We start from the raw sequence: 18,326 nt of genomic DNA, 5'->3' as shown, positions 1-18,326 counted from the left end.
TGCCTGGTCAGCATTGTGTTGGTTCAAGTTAGGCTACTAGTTGGTTTATATTTCAGGAAGTATCACAATGGACAACAGGCCTGTACACATGTCTATATGAGACCAGTGGTGAACTGGAGTGATGTAGCTGAGGTCGAGGTACTGTCAGAGCTTGAATTCTTAGACTATGCTGGCAGTGCTGGCATTTCTAGCACCGGGAATTTTTCAGTGTTTTCCAGTGGTTTTCCAAGGTGGTACAGTTCATCATAAAAGCAAAATCCTTCTGGTTTAGGCCACACCCACTTCAGGTTTAAAGAAAAGCGAAGTATGATTAATGCACCATTCATTTTTAAACTATTCTCCTCAGCATAAATAAACAGATTTACATTATATTTCCAGGATTAGTTTATCCTTTGTCACTTTTACTTTTGATACTTTATTTTTCGTTTCTGAAATCACACCTAAACTGGGGTCACTGGATTTATAGTCACTTCAGCAGCCAATACTTTGACAAAATGTTTCTTAAAACCATGAACATTTCTCATACGGTGTCCTCTAAATATTCCGCTTGCTTGCTTGTTGTCATGCATCTTAGTGTCCCATTTTACTTTTTATGTAGACGCAAACACTTTTTCACGCCTCTGCCTGCCATGTCCTTGCTTCGGGCAGGAACATGTAATTCCTTCATAATGGCAGGCAGCTTTTAAGTGGAGTTAACTGTGATTATTCATATCGAACACCTAACAGTACAAGCTTTCAGAATCCTGTAAACCCCCAAGTATGAGAAATGTCTCTGAATACTGGGAACGGTCCTGGGTAAAACCATTAATCACCTGCTAATAGATCTTCATGACTAACATGTATGGTGTTTATTAAGGGAGGAGTATGACATTTGGTTTTGGGATATTATGTGGTGCTGAAAATAACCATACTGAGACGAGGGTGTGACAATATAGCTTCAGGATGACATTTTGTTTTAAAGAAATATGAAGTAGGATACTGTATATAACAGCAGCTCTTGGCTGTAATTCAGATCACAGGTTTATATTAATTTACTTATTCTAATATGTTATCATTTATATTGTCACTAGATAATAATAATAATCCCTGTGATGACCTGGCGACTTGTCCAGGGTGTACCCCGCCTTTCGTCCATAGTCAGCTGGGATAGGCTCCAGCTTGCCTGCGACCCTGTAGAAGGATAAAGCGGCTAGAGATAATGAGATGAGATGAGATGAGATACTGTATATAACAGCAGCTCTTGGCTGTAATTCAGATCACAGGTTTACATTAATTTACTTATTCTAATATGTTATCATTTATATTGTCACTAGATAATAATAATAATCCCTGTGATGACCTGGTGACTTGTCCAGGGTGTACCCCGCCTTTCGCCCGTAGTCAGCTGGGATAGGCTCCAGCTTGCCTGCGACCCTGTAGAACAGGATAAAGCGGCTAGACATAATGAGATGAGATGAGATGAGATGAGATGAGATGAGATGAGATGATAATAATAATAATAATGTGGCAGCGGGGGCATGGTCAAGCGTCAGTTTGTAAATGGAGGGTGGGGCCAGGAAAGGTGAGTGGCAAAGTGATCACACCAGTTGTCAATTGGTGCTCTGTGTGTGTGTGTGTGTGTGTGTGTGTGTGTGTGTGTGTGTGTGTGTGTTGCAGTGATGACAGAACAGAGAAAAGGAGGGGGAGAGCGAAGAGGTGGCTGTCTCCCGATCGGAGCTTGTGTATGTGTGAGTATGTGTGTGATAAAAAGACTTAACCTTAAGCTGAAAAGCCAAACTCATAAATAAAGGACTGTTTAAGATCATAACCTGCCTGCCTGTGCTTCAGTGTTCCACCCAGCCCAGGGACATACGACAACAACAACAACAACAATAATAATAACAATAAGAAGAAGAAGACGACGATGGCTTAACAATAAGGAAATTATAAACATGTCTTGGTATATAACAAATACAAATGTACAGTCATTGATACGGTGAAGTTTTCTGCATGAAGACTTACGCAATGTTTACGGAAGATGTCTTCGGTATCAGTACGTTGTAACAGTAATTAGTCTTCCTGCATTTCTTTTTTTTTTTGTTTTATTAACTCATTATTACGACCGAGACAAAAAGAGGCTGTTGATGGAATGACCATTTATATCTGCTACTGTAGCGTATATTGTAAGTGTAAATAGGAACTAAGTTGTTTTGTGGATGTTCCACAATGTTAAACATAACTATACACTGATGAAAAGTGTGATGATGATGATGATGATGTGTTGTTCTTTAATTAATGACAAAAGAAAAAAATTGGCAAACAGCTACGGTGTCAGAGGGATAAAACATGTTGAGACATGATGTGTGGGAAAGTGAACAACTTCAGGGTGGAAATTAGCCTAGTAAACTAGACCCAACCGCCTAGCGGCCAAAAATATTTTTTGCCTAGCGAGTGGGTCTAGCCTCGCACCATATAAACAAAAACACCCCGGGCATCAAATCGTGCCCGCCAATCACAACGCAAGGTTTTTGTTTGGATTCTTTGGGCGGGCTTTTGCAGGAGTGACGACAAAGCTGCGCGACGCTGGAGAAAGCACAACAGGAAAGATGGCTACGGCTAGTGAACAGCGCGCGTTTGACTCCGCTTTGGAATCAGTTTTAGAAGAATTAGACTTGGAGTTTTCGTTGAAACATGAGCAGGAAGAGGCTCGCCGCTCATTCCTTTTCAAGAAGGACGTTTTCGCTGTTTTGCCGACCGGCTATGGCAAAAGTCTGATCTACCAGCTGGCTCCGCTCGTAGCCAAAAGGATGGGGCTAGTTTGTGCAGTACGAAGAATTAATAAACAGCTTTGAAACATTACTTTTTGATTGTTTCTTATTTTCCCGTTATTTTAAATTTAAGGGAAATTATTTCACCAAACACCACTAAATAAAAACTCTCAAAAACAGTTTAAGCAAACCCTTGAAAAACACTTGGAAAAAAAAATGTGTATGTGGTACAGACTCCAAACTTGTGGTCATTATCTCCAAACTTCTTAATATCTAGAACCTGTTTATTAATTAATACGCATTTTGAAAAATTATTTAATTTCAAGGCCTCCCCCACTGCTTTCTGTCGCTCTGACTACGTCACAGTCACTGTTGCGCTGATTGGTCAGAGCGTTGGCCTATACGCACAGAGACAGTTTGAAAGACAGCGGGTTGTTCCTCCTACCCGCTTCGGAAATGTCTACGGATCGAGGCCAGACTAAATATTCACATTTAGTGTGGCTTGCCAGGCTAGGTGGTAATGGCACCACGCTTCCTTCTCACTGATTATTTTCCTGTAACGTCATGACCTGGAGTGTTTTATTCATAATATCAATGCAACGGTATCCTAGTCCATTAGCTAAGCTACCCTTCTTGGTGCTTAACAGTTTGCAAAGTTTTTATTAGCTAGTATATTATTTCTTTCATAAAGCAACTTTTCTAAATACAGCGGAGTTTTTGGAATTTAAGTTGCTTTATTTTATTTCTTGATCATTTTACAGAGTTTAATTTAGCTAACATTAGCAAAGATTAGCTACCAATTCTTGTGCTGCATTCATGATAAAGTGAGAACTGCGAAGTTTCAGACAGGCCCGGCGCCAGGAACAGTTTACTAAGGGGGCAATTAGAAATCGCAAGGGGGCAAATATTTTTCATATAGTGTGTGGTAGTGATGGCGGTCTGACAACGTGTTTCAAACAATTAACTGCGCCAACCACAAAACCACGGCCCCGAAGGTTGCTTACAGGAAAATCATGTGACATATTACCAAGGCAGTTGCACTTTATCAACACCCGTGCCCACCTGTTAACCCTCCCCTCCGATTTTCTCACAGACACGCGTTACAACCGGAAAGATGCCAAACATAACACACACACAAACCTACAGGCAAGTCCTTTAAATTTAAAATACATACAAATAGCTCCGCGGCATGAAAACAAAACGTCAATGCAAGTCTAAGGTACTTGGCTCGGCGGCCAAAATCATAATTTAAAAAAATCAACAGACCCCGCGGCTGCACCAGTAATAGCCTTCCTGACTCGCACCGAGTCAACGCTAACCACTTAATCCGCGATCCCAGTTTAGGCGTGTAGGGGACTAAACACTCTGAAGTGATGAATTTTCACCCCCGCTGCATGGGGGGTGACGTCAACGACACATATTCTTACGCTATTTGCGCACAAAGCGGACCATATATGAACACATACACCAACATAAACGGAGATAAACTTAGCCTACAAAGAAAGAAAATGGATTCACAATATTGTGATTGAATTCGTTTAATTCAGAGGGGGAAAGACTACTCCCGTTAACTGACTGCATATTACAGGATTGTGCACTTGTAAGTGTACATGTAAAACCCCCGCCCGCACGACCCTTGTCCTTATCACAGGTCTGTGTGTGCGCGGCTGTGTCAGCATTTCACACATACACCCACAATAACTAGTCCCCAGTAGTTAGGATTGATACATATGTCTAAAACAGGGTTAATATTAAATTCAGGCTTTTTGAAATAATCCTACCTTAATACAGTTGAATTCTACGATTGCAACGTAAGAATCATAACAACCAATCAGATTTGTTCTACCGTGCCAGTTTTAGTAGTGATTTATGTGAAATGTATTTTGTGCAATGCGCAACCACTTAATATTTCGTATTTGAAAATGCAAATTATTAATACGTCTATAATACATTATATTTTCATAAGAAAACAATTAAGTGATCTGAGTCTCCGTTGAGGGGGCGGGGCTGTAGCCACGAGGGGGCGACGCCCCCTTTCGCCCCCCCATGGCGCCGGGCCTGGTTTCAGACTTTCAAAAGTTAGTAAAGTCTATTTGAACAGCTCTCTAAAATCCTTTGTATTTCTCTTTTATGTATGCTATGCTAAATATAAACGAATAATGGATTTTCAATAGCCATAGCCTCTGATCACATTTAAAATAAATGAAGTAAAGAAATGATCCAAACAACTCTTCTTTGACAAGATTACAGAACTTTTAAAATCCACACAGAAGCCAAATAAATGCTAGTTCCATGTTCGAGTCATGAACAGGGCACATGTTTGCTAGTATGCTACAGAAGCAAAAACACCATGTTAGCTGGTTTACAAAAGAATAAAACAAAACATATGCACTGATTCTATTGGTGGTTTTGTGTCTGGACTGTTTCAGGATAAAATTACACTAATGGGACTCCTTCTCTAAATGAAACGTCCCACTGACACACTGGTAAGCTCTGATTATTATTAGATTCAATGCCAAACCCATGCTAATGACTAGTCAGTGCTTGTTGTGGGAAGCCAAGTTAGCATTTAGTGCCTGTTTGTTTGCTCCACCTGGGCAGTGTGACGCTGATAGGCAGGTAACAGATGGCCTGCCTCCCATCATCCCTATGGGAACAGGTGTGGATCTGCCCCTCTGTGCTGCACAACGTATTGTACTTTAACCATTATTTCACTACGAGCCTTTGCTGTTTGATATTACAAAAAAAAAAGCTTCAATGTCAAACGTTTAACAAATCAGATCTGACAAATCGTCCAAGTCATATCATTTATTGCGCACTGAAACAATCTCAGACATCCCAGATGAGCTTCTGTGGCTGTTTTGATGAACCACGGCATTCACATGATCCTACAAACGTAATCATTTTGGTCAAAATAATGAAGGCCAAACTTTAACCATGGCATAACATCCTAAACCAAAGAGTTCAGGAAAGGGTTTTTAATAAATTGGAAGTCATATTGAAATTGAAATACGTGGCACTATAATTTGCAGTGTAGCCCTTTTGAAACCTAGCAGTCGAACAAAAATGTCCATGAGATGGAAATCAGGGGCAAAATGTCGGAGGTTGGTTTGGAGGGTGGCTTTGCTCTACACTGTAAAACCCGATAAGGTCACTGAGCTCAAAAATTTTATTGAAACCGATTACGTAAATATTTTTGAGGTAAGTAACTTAAATTTTTTAAGGTAAGATTTCTTAAAAATTACACTATAGTTACACTTCATTGTAATTTTTAAGAAATCTTACCTTAAAAAATTTAAGTTACTTACCTCAAAAATTTTTACGTAATCGGTTTCAATAAAATTTTTGAGCTCAGTGACCTTATCGGGTTTTACAGTGTAACTAAACAGACTAAATTATGTGTGGGAGATATACCAGGCACATCATATCACAGCAAGATACATAATATCTCTCATGATTAGGGTTGTTACGGTGTCACGGTGAGTTACAGTGCATGATCGGATAGTGACGTTACTGTTGACTTTTTCAAAACACTGATTAAAATGCATTCCTGTCTATTACCGTCTAGTTACCGTGCCCTCCCCAATTGTTGGCGCCCCTTGTAAAGATTAGTAAAAAGGGTTAGAAACAAATCCACCTTTTGGTGAAGCTGCTTGATCTCACACTGAAAAAAAAATTAGAAAAATCCAACGTTTCATTGAAAATTTTACTGAGAGAAAAATAAATCCCTTATCAAGAAATAATTATTTTCAGCAAAAACACATGTGCCACTAACTTTACCATGCACAGAAGAACATGGCACATCGGGATACAGTAGGACTCCATTTCTGTACCGCAAGGTACGGGCTCATTACTGGACCTCAAGCTAACTATGTGTACCTTTTCAGGGACAAAAAGGTACATATGTGTTCCCAAGCAGGGCGGCACGGTGGTGTAGTGCTTAGCACTGTTGCCTCACAGCAAGAAGGTTCTGGGTTCGAGCCGAGCGGCCGACGAGGGCCTTTCTGTGTGGAGTTTGCATGTTCTCCCCGTGTCCGCGTGGGTTTCCTCTGGGTGCTCCGGTTTCCTCCACAGTCCAAAGACATGAAGGTTAGGCTAATTGGTGGTGCTAAATTGACCGTAGGTGTGAATGTGAGTGTGAATGGTTGTTTGTCTCTATGTCTCAGCCCTGTGATGACCTGGCGACTTGTCCAGGGTGTACCCCGCCTCTCGCCCGTAGTGCATTGCTGATCAGAACTAAACGAAACAACACGTGTTTATGGCTAAGTTTTGCGGCGCACCGTCACTGTCATGCTCAAAGCAACATCTTTCCTCGCACTTACTCTCTCCTTCTTGCTTATAACAACAACATGATAAATACTTACACAAAAACAATTTTATTGAAACACTGTTCTCCAAAATAATAAAACAAGACCAATTTGATCTTTTGGTTCCTTTTAGTTTTCGTTATATATAAAATGATGTGTAAAGAGATTTCTGCACAAAACTCCATCAAATACTTTTCACCACCAACTTACAGTATGTGTATTATTAATTTCAGCACCAGTTTGTGTAATTGAGAATTTTAAACTGTAACACCCCTAATCATATTTACAGTGTGTTTTCTAATAAACAACAAAGGAAACAGTCATGTTACTTTTTTTATTAATTTAACATTAAAAAATGTATATATATATATATATATATATGAACAGCTTTCACTGGGGGGCGGCACGGTGGTGTAGTGGTTAGTGCTGTCGCCTCACAGCAAGAAGGTCCGGGTTCGAGCCCCGTGGCCGGCGAGGGCCTTTCTGTGTGGAGTTTGCATGTTCTCCCCGTGTTCTAAATTGACCGTAGGTGTAAATGTGAGTGTGAATGGTTGTCTGTGTCTATGTGTCAGCCCTGTGATGACCTGGCGACTTGTCCAGGGTGTACCCCGCCTTTCACCCATAGTCAGCTGGGATAGGCTCCAGCTTGCCTGCGACCCTGTAGAACAGGATAAAGCAGCTACAGATAATGAGATGAGATGAGATGAGCTTTCACTGGGTCGAGAGTCCGATGATACGTTGATGTAACATCTGCCCAAATTAATGAAAAAGAGAAAATACATAATAACAGTTACAATTTTAAAGAGTTGAAAGATACAATACTAAATGTTAACATCAAATCAGACACCAATCCGAGTTGGCAATTGTTGTTTTTAAAAAAAAAATTCTTGATAAACGTATCATTGTACCTGCAATATCTCACAAATTATCATGATATTGCTATCTTCTCATATTTTCCAGCTCTACTACACGCACATTCAAGCACACACAAACAAGTCTGGGTCAAGGAGAAGGCCAGCAATAATGCTTTTCCCATACCAAAGTACGAACAGTCTTCACTTGGGACTACGGGTCTGACAGGAAGGAACCTGACATCAACAAACTCTGTGTGTGTGTGTGTGTGTGTGTGTGTGTGTGTGTGTGTGTGTGTGTGTGTGTGAGATCTTTGGCTTATATGAAGATGTGCTTGCTATTTATGAGTCTGGACGTAGGTCCAATATTTTGTATAGCTGCTTTTCAAGTGTCCAGAATCACATTGTGAGCATGTTTGTTCTGCATATCACCGAGTGACACGGTTGATGGAAGCCTTCTTGGAGGCCGTTTTCCTAAAATCTGCAGCAGAACATGTTGCATAACATCTCCACTGACAGACAAGGCATCTCTCTGTCTCTCTAATGACTAAACAAGAGACAAGAGACTACCTTAAAAGCTTTGCCATGTTTCCCTTGTCCATACTGCAACACACATGAACCTGTTTCCATCACTCAAACTCAGATAGCTTTCGCATGCTCGTTCCCGTGATGCCGAGGGTCCCTCGGCGTGTGTAACCATGCTCAAAACCCCAAGACAAGCACACTGGACGGAAGCAGGACAGATGCAGGAATCTGCAGTATGTGGCTTGTCCGTTTAAGGTATTTGATTGGTTGGAAGCTTGATAAACAGCTCTCTTGGACTTACGGATACTGCCAGTGAGCAATTTCCGAGAGCGACTGTTTGACATCCTGCAGTCTGGGACGTGTTTTGAAATAATTTATATGGGGTTAGTAGGAGAACCTGTGGAGGGTGATTATTAACTCTTTTGTTATAGAAATTTGGGACAGCCCATGCTTTGGTTGTACAAAGATCCAAATGCTAGTGTTGTAGTACTTGAGACCGATCTTGGTCTCATGACCACTTTTTGAAGGCCTCGGTCTCATCTCGGAATCAACCGCATTTTTAATTGGTCTTGTCTTGGTCTCAGAAATAGAGGACTCAGGATTTAATTTCAAGACCGGTCAAGATCACAACTGCAGGGATTTCACTAAATTGTCTGATTTATTTGTTAACATCATTACTGTGACTGGATGTAAAAATTTCCTGCTTCAAATGCAACCAATAACGTGACTCATTGCTAATTTGAAATTTTTCTTCCTGTTAGTGGATGTCACCCTTCCCCACCCTCATTCACACACACTGGTCTGGCCCTGGTCTTGACTTGGTCTCACCCTGCCTTGGTCTTGGTCTTGATTTGATCTCAACCCCTCAAAGTCCTGGTCTCAAAGTCTTGGTCTAGATACACTTTGGTCTTGGTCACGACTTGGTCTCGGTTTAGGTGGTCTACTACAACACTACCAAATGCATCACTATGCACCAGATGTGAGACAAATAAGACTTCCAAGGTCTTGAGACTTTTTAATTTAAGACTATTGGTTATGCTGGTGTGTTTGATTTAAGAAAAGCGTTCAGCATAAAACCTCAGCTGGCCCTGAGCGACAGGGAGGGGCAGAGAGGCTGTTATGCCTGTTATCAGTTTCCAAGGGGGGAAATACAGACAGGAAGCTCATCTGAATCAAGGGAGGGGAGCACTATCGGAAGTGTCGAGTAAACACAGCTCTCCTTTTTAATCATCCAGACTCACGGTTTTTAACTTGAGATGCTTTCATCTCGCCTTTGCCCCGACGCATCCAATATCCCAACCTCCCCCAAGTGGAGAGCGAGACAGACAGAGGGAGAGCGAGACAGAGAGAAATGGAAACTATAATCACACAATCAAACTAAACTTTGGGCAGCCACAGTGTTGAAAGGGTTGGCTAAGTCGTTAAGATTTACAGTGCAAATTAAAGTATCTGAGAATAGTTCTCCCGTTTTTAACAAAGGTAACCATCACTATTGCTGAAGGAAAACTGGTCCAAGATTAGTCCACATCAGCAGACCTAATTATTCCCATTACAAAGGACTTGGTGACCTCTGTCTTCTACAAAAAAAGATCCCTAACAGTAAAAGGAGGGTTAAAATAAAATCCGAAAGAAACTCAGATGAGAAAGTGAGCCTTTTTTTAAATGACTTGGCTTCTTTTAATTGGGCCAAGAGTGGGATTAACTTCAAAAGGTGCGGTGGGCAAAACCTCAAATTTGCCCTCTTATCATCCCCCCCTCCACCGCCCATGCTTAAGCAACAGCTGCCTTTCCCCTCAAGTTCAAAGCCATCCCAGAATGCACTGCGATGGCCCTGCTTCACTATAGTGGGACGGATGTGGAGCCTGCCAAGGCATCTGGCCTTTTCAAAGGTATGGGCGCAGGACCAAAGAGCCCGAGATACTGATATTGGACGAGGAGAGGGGGCACGGCGAGAGCCATAATCCCTCGGCAAAGCACTTGGCAGAGTGGCTGATATCTCGAAAATGACCTTAACGTAGTGCATGGAAGGAATGACTGGAGCATGAGTTATGGCATAAAGAACTTATTGTTGACTCTACAATACTCAGGCTCATATTGCCAGTGCATGTATATCACGGATGACTGAACGTCCAGGTTTTAACCATTTTTGTATCTGGTGGTTGCTCTTGCGGTAGTTTCTTTGTAGTTTTGCCCTTGTGACATGTCATTCTTTGACAATCTATGCTTTTACAAGTTTTGGCTACCGAGAGTGCACTCTCAGTAGCCAAAACCTGTAAAAGCATAGATTGTCAAAGAATTAATTGAAATATACTTCTTGTGAACATAAGACGATTTGGAGAGCTAAAAATGATCCTTGAACTCTTGAAAAAATTCCACAACCGGTACAAAAATCTCACATTGTAACTGTTTAAATACCATCCCACGCACCTGATCTTCCCTGTGTCTGTTGTTTCAATCCCCCCCCCCCCCCCCCCCCTCCTTAAAACAAATTTAAAAAATTATTTTTTGGATAGACTGAGTTTGAAATCAACACTTTATACAAAATGTTGCTTGTTTTCGCAAGCTATGAGCACAAAATAATTGCTGTAAATTTACAACATGCGTTATCGCTGGCAGGTTAATTCTGACACAGTTTGTAATTAAGCCTAGTCCAAGAATTAAGAAGGGGGATTTTTTTTTTTTTTGCATGTTTTTATCCAAATACTGAGCAAATTACTTAAATTTGGGCATGGAAACATGCAAATTTTTGTGCACCCTGCAAAGGTTCTGAAAAGGGCACAAGAAGACATCATTTAAAAGGGTATGTAAGCATATTACTGTCACGACAGAAAAAAAGAAAAACAGTGCCGAATTTCCCAAAAGCATCGTACCACAAAGATCATTGTTAAATGGTAGAGTGAGCAGCACAATGAACACTCTCTCTCCTAATTAAGATGCTCTTAGCATTAAGAGGCTTTTGGGAAACCCACCACAGATCAGTGTGATGTTACAACCTGAATATTTTAGAGTGGTAACAATGAAAAAGATATTTTCAGGTTATTATGATCTACAGATTTATCACATTATTTTGTGAAACATTTTATGTTATTATAATATGTTATCTTGTTATAACAAGATAAATAGTATAGTGTTATTACAAGAAAAGTTTCTTTTTATAACATGATAGGTTTGTATGTTGTAATAACGTGAAAATCTCATCTCATCTCATTATCTCTAGCCGCTTTATCCTTCTACAGGGTCGCAGGCAAGCTGGAGCCTATCCCAGCTGACTACGGGCGAAAGGCGGGGTACACCCTGGACAAGTCGCCAGGTCATCACAGGGCTGACACATAGACACAGACAACCATTCACACTCACATTCACACCTACGGTCAATTTAGAGTCACCAGTTAACCTAACCTGCATGTCTTTGGACTGTGGGGGAAACCGGAGCACCCAGAGGAAACCCACGCGGACACGGGGAGAACATGCAAACTCCACACAGAAAGGCCCTCGCCGGCCACGGGGCTCGAACCCAGGACCTTCTTGCTGTGAGGCGACAGCACTAACCACTACACCACCGTGCCGCCCTAACGTGAAAATATCTTGTTAAAATGTTAAATATGTCTTGTTATAGCAAATTTTTCACGTTATAAAGTGATACTGATCCATTTTGCTTTTTCTGTCGTGGCAGCAATACGCTTCCGTTAAAGGGGACCAGCCGGACGCAAAACGCCACACAGCGTCTTGCGATGTTATCTTTAGTTTAAAAAATCTCTTTTAATTAGCATTTTCTTTTCTTTCTCAGACAAGTGTGCAATTTCTATTGCAGTATTTAGACGTATTTTGGACTCGCTGAACATTTCACTCAGACTCATTTCACACAAATTGCAATTGTGTATTAAAACAGGTTGATAAACAGTGGCGTGTGATTTCCATCAATGTAAAAAAAAAAAACCTGGACCCGCTGGTTATGCTTCACAGACCTCTGGGGATCCCCAACCTTCATTTTTTGAACCACTAGACCAGGGGTGGACAATTATTTTTTCCATAGGGCCACATGAGAAACAGAAAATTTTGTGGAGGGCCGGACCATAAGGCTGAACTAAATTCTGCATAATATTAATTGTATTTCTTTATATAAAGCAATAAATAACATTGTTTTTACAAGCTGCTAAGACTGGTAAGAGTATGGAAAAAACGAGGTTGCCTTACAAAAAATGTCATTTATTCAATCAAATTTCCCAAAACAATGGTTAACAAAATGTGAACGTTTGTACCATTTTTTTTCAGTCACATTCACCCCAAAACACAATAAAGACATCACAATATTGTCTTTCTACTCCAAATATCAAGCAAGATACATCATATTATAATGATGATGCCCACATTTGTAGTTTAATCACCTCATTTGGTGTTTTTCAGTTTTTCGGATCTGCTCTCCGCAAACTAAACACACGGCTTTATCTCTGACTTCAGTAAATAAATACTTAGCAGTCCATGTTTTGTTGAAAGCCCTGCATTCAGCATCTACCTTTATTCTTTTTGCGGACATTTTGGGGGCTAAAGTCTTCTTGTGACCTGCTCGCAACAACGTCGATTCGGTGTAGGTATCAGATCTACAGATCGGCTCGGGCTCCGGCGCCTGCTGGTGACGTCACACTATGTGATTGGCTGGACTGTTTGAAGGATGACGTACAAGTTTGTGGTTGGTCTGGACAAATTACGGAAGTAGTTATCGCGGGATTAGGTTTCGTGGGATTTCATGTCATGTTCATGTCGCGCGCGTTGCGTTTTTGTTGAACACAACTTCAAAATAAAAGCATTGCACATTCAGAAAAGAAAAAAAAAGAAGAAACAGGTTGTACGAATCGCTATTCAGTCCATGCATGAGGTAAAATTAGAAAATACGTTTATTTTGTAATTTCTAATTAACCTTACGCGGGCCGGTCAGAATGAACCAAAGGGCCGGATGCGGCCCGCGGACCGTAAAATGCCCAGGTCTGCACTAGACTATAGGACAGACCTGGGCATTTTACGGCCCGCGGGCCGCATCTGGCCCTTTGGTTCATTCTGACCGGCCCACGTAAGGTTAATTAGAAATTACAAAATAAACGTATTTTCTAATTTTACCTCATGCATGGACTGAATGTGCATTGCTTTTATTTTGAAGTTGTGTTCAACAAAAACGCAATGCGCGCGACAAGAACATGATATGAAATCCCATGAAACCTAATCCCGCGATAACTACTTCCGTAATTTGTCCAGACCAACCACAAACTTGTACATCATCCTTCAAACGGTCCAGCCAATCACATAGTGTGACGTCACCAGCAGGCGCTGGAGCCCGAGCCGATCTGTAGCTCTGATACCTACACCGAATCGACACGGCATCATCATTTAATATGATGTATCTTGCTTGATATTTGGAGTAGAAAGACAATATTGTGATGTCTTTATTGTGTTTTGGGGTGAATGTGACTGAAAAAAATGGTACAAACGTTCACATTTTGTTAACCATTGTTTTGGGAAATTTGATTGAATAAATGACATTTTTGTAAGGCAACCTCGTTTTTTCCATACTCTTACCAGTCTTAGCAGCTTGTAAAAACAATGTTATTTACTGCTTTATATAAAGAAATACAATTCATATTATGCAGAATGTAGTTCAGCCTTTTGGTCCGGCCCTCCACAAAATTTTCTGTTTCTCATGTGGCCCCGTGGAAAAAATAATTGCCCACCCTTGATATAGGATGATCAGCAAGGACAGCACAGTTACTAATTAAACATTAGCCTGAATTGATGTGTGAAAAGCTAAACTTTAAAATGAACAAAATGCAGAAATGTCCTAGTGGTATAAGCTGATGGAAACTTCATGTCTTACTTGTAACCTGAGCATGTTTTCAATCTTCACAACAATTTAAAAAAAAAAAAAAACAAGTCCCGACTATTAATATCCTGCTTTCACAAAGCAAAGTACACAATACATACATGATCTAATTCCATTCACGACCAGAAGCTGTCCAGAGCTGCACCACCCCCAACTAAATGAAACGCTTCCATTATCATCATGTCCAATCTCCCCCCCCATTCACACTATTATCCACTGTCTAAATGGAGGGGAATCAGTGTCCCTAAGAGACGAACTAAAGCCTAGAATAACATCTTAAGGGTGATATGATGGAATCGTGCTTAAGGAGATCAAAGCTGGACTTAGATGTGTAATTACTGGTGGTTATGAAAACTGGCTGTCATCTTCTGCTACGGATGAGCATGTAGAATTCAGAGTAGCCTGAGGACAGTAAGGCAGCAGACACGCCTAAAAAACTTTGAATAACTGAGCAAGAAAAACAGAGATATAAAGAGAGTGCACACGAGACAGAAAGACACACAAAGACCCTGATGCTTGGAGAAACTGAATTGCTTTTCAAAGAAATATGATAATGTTTGAAAGATAAGTGGAAATAAATCAGCGACACGCTTACACCTTGCTAGACTTGAAGACAAAATCACGCCAAAACATGACAAATGTATCACAATCGTTGTAGTAAAGTTGTGCGGCTGTGGAGGCCGTGTGGAAGAGTACGGATGATGTATTCCTTTCTTCTCCCTGCCTCCATCCCCTCAAGGAAAGCAACATAAAGCCATAGCGCCCCTGCAACACGGACCTGTTGCGACAGGCCGGCGCAGCAACAAAGAGAATCTCGCACAGTACAACACACTCTTTGTGTAGTGAGAGAATGTCTTCCTTATGAGTGGGTTATCCCTTCCACACGTTCCCACTTTTACACAAGCCAACATTTTCTCAGGTAATGATTCCTTGTCAATTACATCCCCAGTATCTGGTTTGCTAAGCTGTCCTGTGCCTAGTAAGCAAAAAGACAGCAGCCTGCTACTTCACTTGTAAAAACTCTGGGGGAAAAAAATATTCGCTCTATTCACAGATTGAATGCAATTTCCTAAAGGATGGGAATAAATGATTAGTTACTACGTCAGGATTTTAAAATTCCTAATTTCAGAGAGAGTTAATACGTGATGGGAAAGTACAGACTAATAGCACAGGCCCAAGTATTTAAAATGCGACAAATCTCTCACCTCTACCAAAACCTGTATGGAACAGTTGGCACGCATACTCAGCCGTCACACCAGAGCTCATGTCAACAAGACAGCCAGAAGCTCTCTTATAAGATAATAAAAAAGGATCCTGTTGCGATATACGTGTCATCGGCTCTTTGGCATCATGGTTTCAACACCACTGTAGTGCTCAGTTAACGAGGAAATTGACAGTCATAATTAAAAGAGCTGGCCCAAGATTGAAAGGTGTGTGGGGGATGATTGTGGTTTAGGTTATGGCACCTCGTTCACCTACTCGTGATGATTCAACACATGGAGCGTGTTGCTTAGACAGAATGTGGCTTACACAGCAATATTGTCCAAACAAGCTCACTCTGACTGATGTTGCAGCACAACATGTCAGATAGGCTGACGCCTGCGATTAATAAACCTTATTTATGAGGTCGTTTTTTGAATACATCGCAAGCACCGTGGTTCAGTGGGAGGTCAGTATTCCAAAAGAAATACGATACATGACCATGAAAGTTTGCAGGATGAAAGTGCGGAACAAAAATTCGGACATCTTCATCTCTTCTCCACCTACCTGCATGAGTTTACCCTCAGCGAAACCGCTGCTGCTTCCCGCAAACACCCCTTCCAGGGTGATGGGCTTCTCTGTGGCTTTGGGGTTGAGCAGCGTGACCTTGATGAGGGCGCGGGTCGCTGCCACCTCCAGGCCCGCATGGCCCAGCGCCACCTGCAGGGCGGCCGTGAACAGCCACGGCCAGAGCCCGGCCAGGCGCTGTGCGGCGAGCCTCATTGACCCAGCTGCAGCTTCGGGGCCTGGGCACACATAATGCACTGTTCAGAACCGCTGGCACACCGAGAAAATTTCCAGGGTCTGTCTGGGTGCCTCGACACGGCTGAACTTGAGATGCAACTCTATTTCCTTGAACTTCTGAAGGATTTCAATTAGCACGAGAAGTCTGGTTCGGACTGGAGACATGTGCTTGGAAAAGGCAAATCCTTAAGTAGTGACAGCTCCGGCAAGAGCTCAGTGATCATTGTTAAAGTGAAAAAATAATAATAAACAACACTTTATGATGGATTAAATGGTGACTTGGCTATCCTGTCTCAGCTGCAGAGTAAGACAGCATGAAGGCACTGACTGGAAGCATGGAACCATGGAACGTGTGCAGCTTTTCCAGTCATGCCATTTCCCTCCAAGCTTCTACTCAGTTCAAGGCACCAGATTTCAGGCAGCCAGAAGGTTTATCTCTCCGTCCTGATCATGCACTCATAGATCTCCATTAGATCGTGTTACATTTCGGAGGTTATGCATTCCCTTAGGATTCAACAGGTGGTCTGATCATAACCCGGTCATCCGAAGCCGACAACTCTCCAAAGCTGCGTCACGCAAACAGACGCACGACGTGAAGCAGAACGCGTGGCTCCGTTACACCGGTTCCGCGCTGCTGAAATACAGCAACTATTCAGACGCTGTGCATCAGATGGTTTTGAGTTTTTTTCCCGCGCTGATGAAGCACTGAAGCAAAGGTTTAGTCCTGATCAGGTGCGATTCCTACAAGTCGGTCTTCTGTACCTTCTTCCTCCAGCCGTCATATTAAACCTCTCCAGATAATACAAATCCCCGGGGTGGACGTTCTGTGCACAAATCAAATCCGAGATCCTTTTCCAAGCCCTGTGTCGCAGAGGGAAGTCTCTGTAAACACGCGCTCGGAAAGCTGAAGCGCTTGGAAAGGGTGCGAGGTGCGGACAGGGCTGCGGGGCGCGTGGACAGAGAGAAGTCTGAGAAGTGTGTGGAGAACCGAGCCCGAGTAGTGTCCCTCCCTGGGGATCTCATGGAGCAAGTCTACCTGTTGCTCACTGATTGTGTGTGTGTGTGTGAGAGAGAGAGAGAGAGAGAGAGAGAGAGAGTGTGTGAGGGTGGAGCAGAAGCCATACTCCACAGCAGTCTGACGACTCTGACGCCCTTTAGTGGACACACTGAGATACAACCTTCTTCTGTAGATCTGGAATACTGTCGCCTCAGAGCAAGAAGGTTCTGGGTTCGAGCCCAGCGGCCGATGAGAGCCTTTCTGTGTGGAGTTTGCATGTTCTCCCCGTGGGTTTCCTCCGGGTGCTCCGGTTTCCCCCACAGTCCAAAGACATGCAGGTTAGGTTAACTGGCGACTCTAAATTGACCGTAGGTGTGAATGTGAGTGTGAATGGTTGTGTGTCAGCCCTGTGATGACCTGGTGACTTGTCCAGGGTGTACCCCGGCTTTCGCCCGTAGTTAGCCTCCAGCTTGCCTGCGACCCTGTAGAAAAGGATAAAGCGGCTAGAGATAATGAGATGAGATGAAATGAGATGAGACTGTCGCCTCACAGTAAGAAGGTTCTGGGTTCGAGCCCAGCGGCCGATGAGAGCCTTTCTGTGTGGAGTTTGCATGTTCTCCCCGTGGGTTTCCTCCGGGTGCTCCGGTTTCCCCCACAGTCCAAAGACATGCAGGTTAGGTTAACTGGCGACTCTAAATTGACCGTAGGTGTGAATGTGAGTGTGAATGGTTGTGTGTCAGCCCTGTGATGACCTGGTGACTTGTCCAGGGTGTACCCCGGCTTTCGCCCGTAGTTAGCCTCCAGCTTGCCTGCGACCCTGTAGAAAAGGATAAAGCGGCTAGAGATAATGAGATGAGATGAAATGAGATGAGACTGTCGCCTCACAGTAAGAAGGTTCTGGGTTCGAGCCCAGTGGCCGATGAGAGCCTTTCTGTGTGGAGTTTGCATGTTCTCCCTGTGGGTTTCCTCTGGGTGCTCCGGTTTCCCCCACAGTCCAAAGACATGCAGGTTAGGTTAACTGGCGAC

General features: G+C 42.5%; 1 protein-coding gene across 2 annotated transcripts in view; it reads right to left on the bottom strand.

Moving 5' to 3' along the window:
- The window catches only part of LOC132875841 (E3 ubiquitin-protein ligase RNF43), a 211,425-nt gene extending 194,076 nt beyond the window's left edge, over nt 1–17,349 (bottom strand). For both annotated transcript variants that reach the window (XM_060912947.1, XM_060912948.1), the window contains exon 1: nt 16,067–17,349. In XM_060912947.1, the coding sequence (XP_060768930.1) occupies nt 16,067–16,282 (216 nt within the window). In that variant the 5' untranslated portion in view covers nt 16,283–17,349. The remainder of the gene's footprint in view (nt 1–16,066) is intronic.
- Nucleotides 17,350–18,326: the final 977 nt, after the last annotated feature.

The sequence above is a fragment of the Neoarius graeffei genome, chromosome 28 (genome assembly GCF_027579695.1).
Source record: "Neoarius graeffei isolate fNeoGra1 chromosome 28, fNeoGra1.pri, whole genome shotgun sequence".
Taxonomy (NCBI): Eukaryota; Metazoa; Chordata; class Actinopteri; order Siluriformes; family Ariidae; genus Neoarius; species Neoarius graeffei.
Note: the sequence above shows the minus strand (reverse complement) of the source record. Positions and strands in the feature narration are given on the sequence as shown.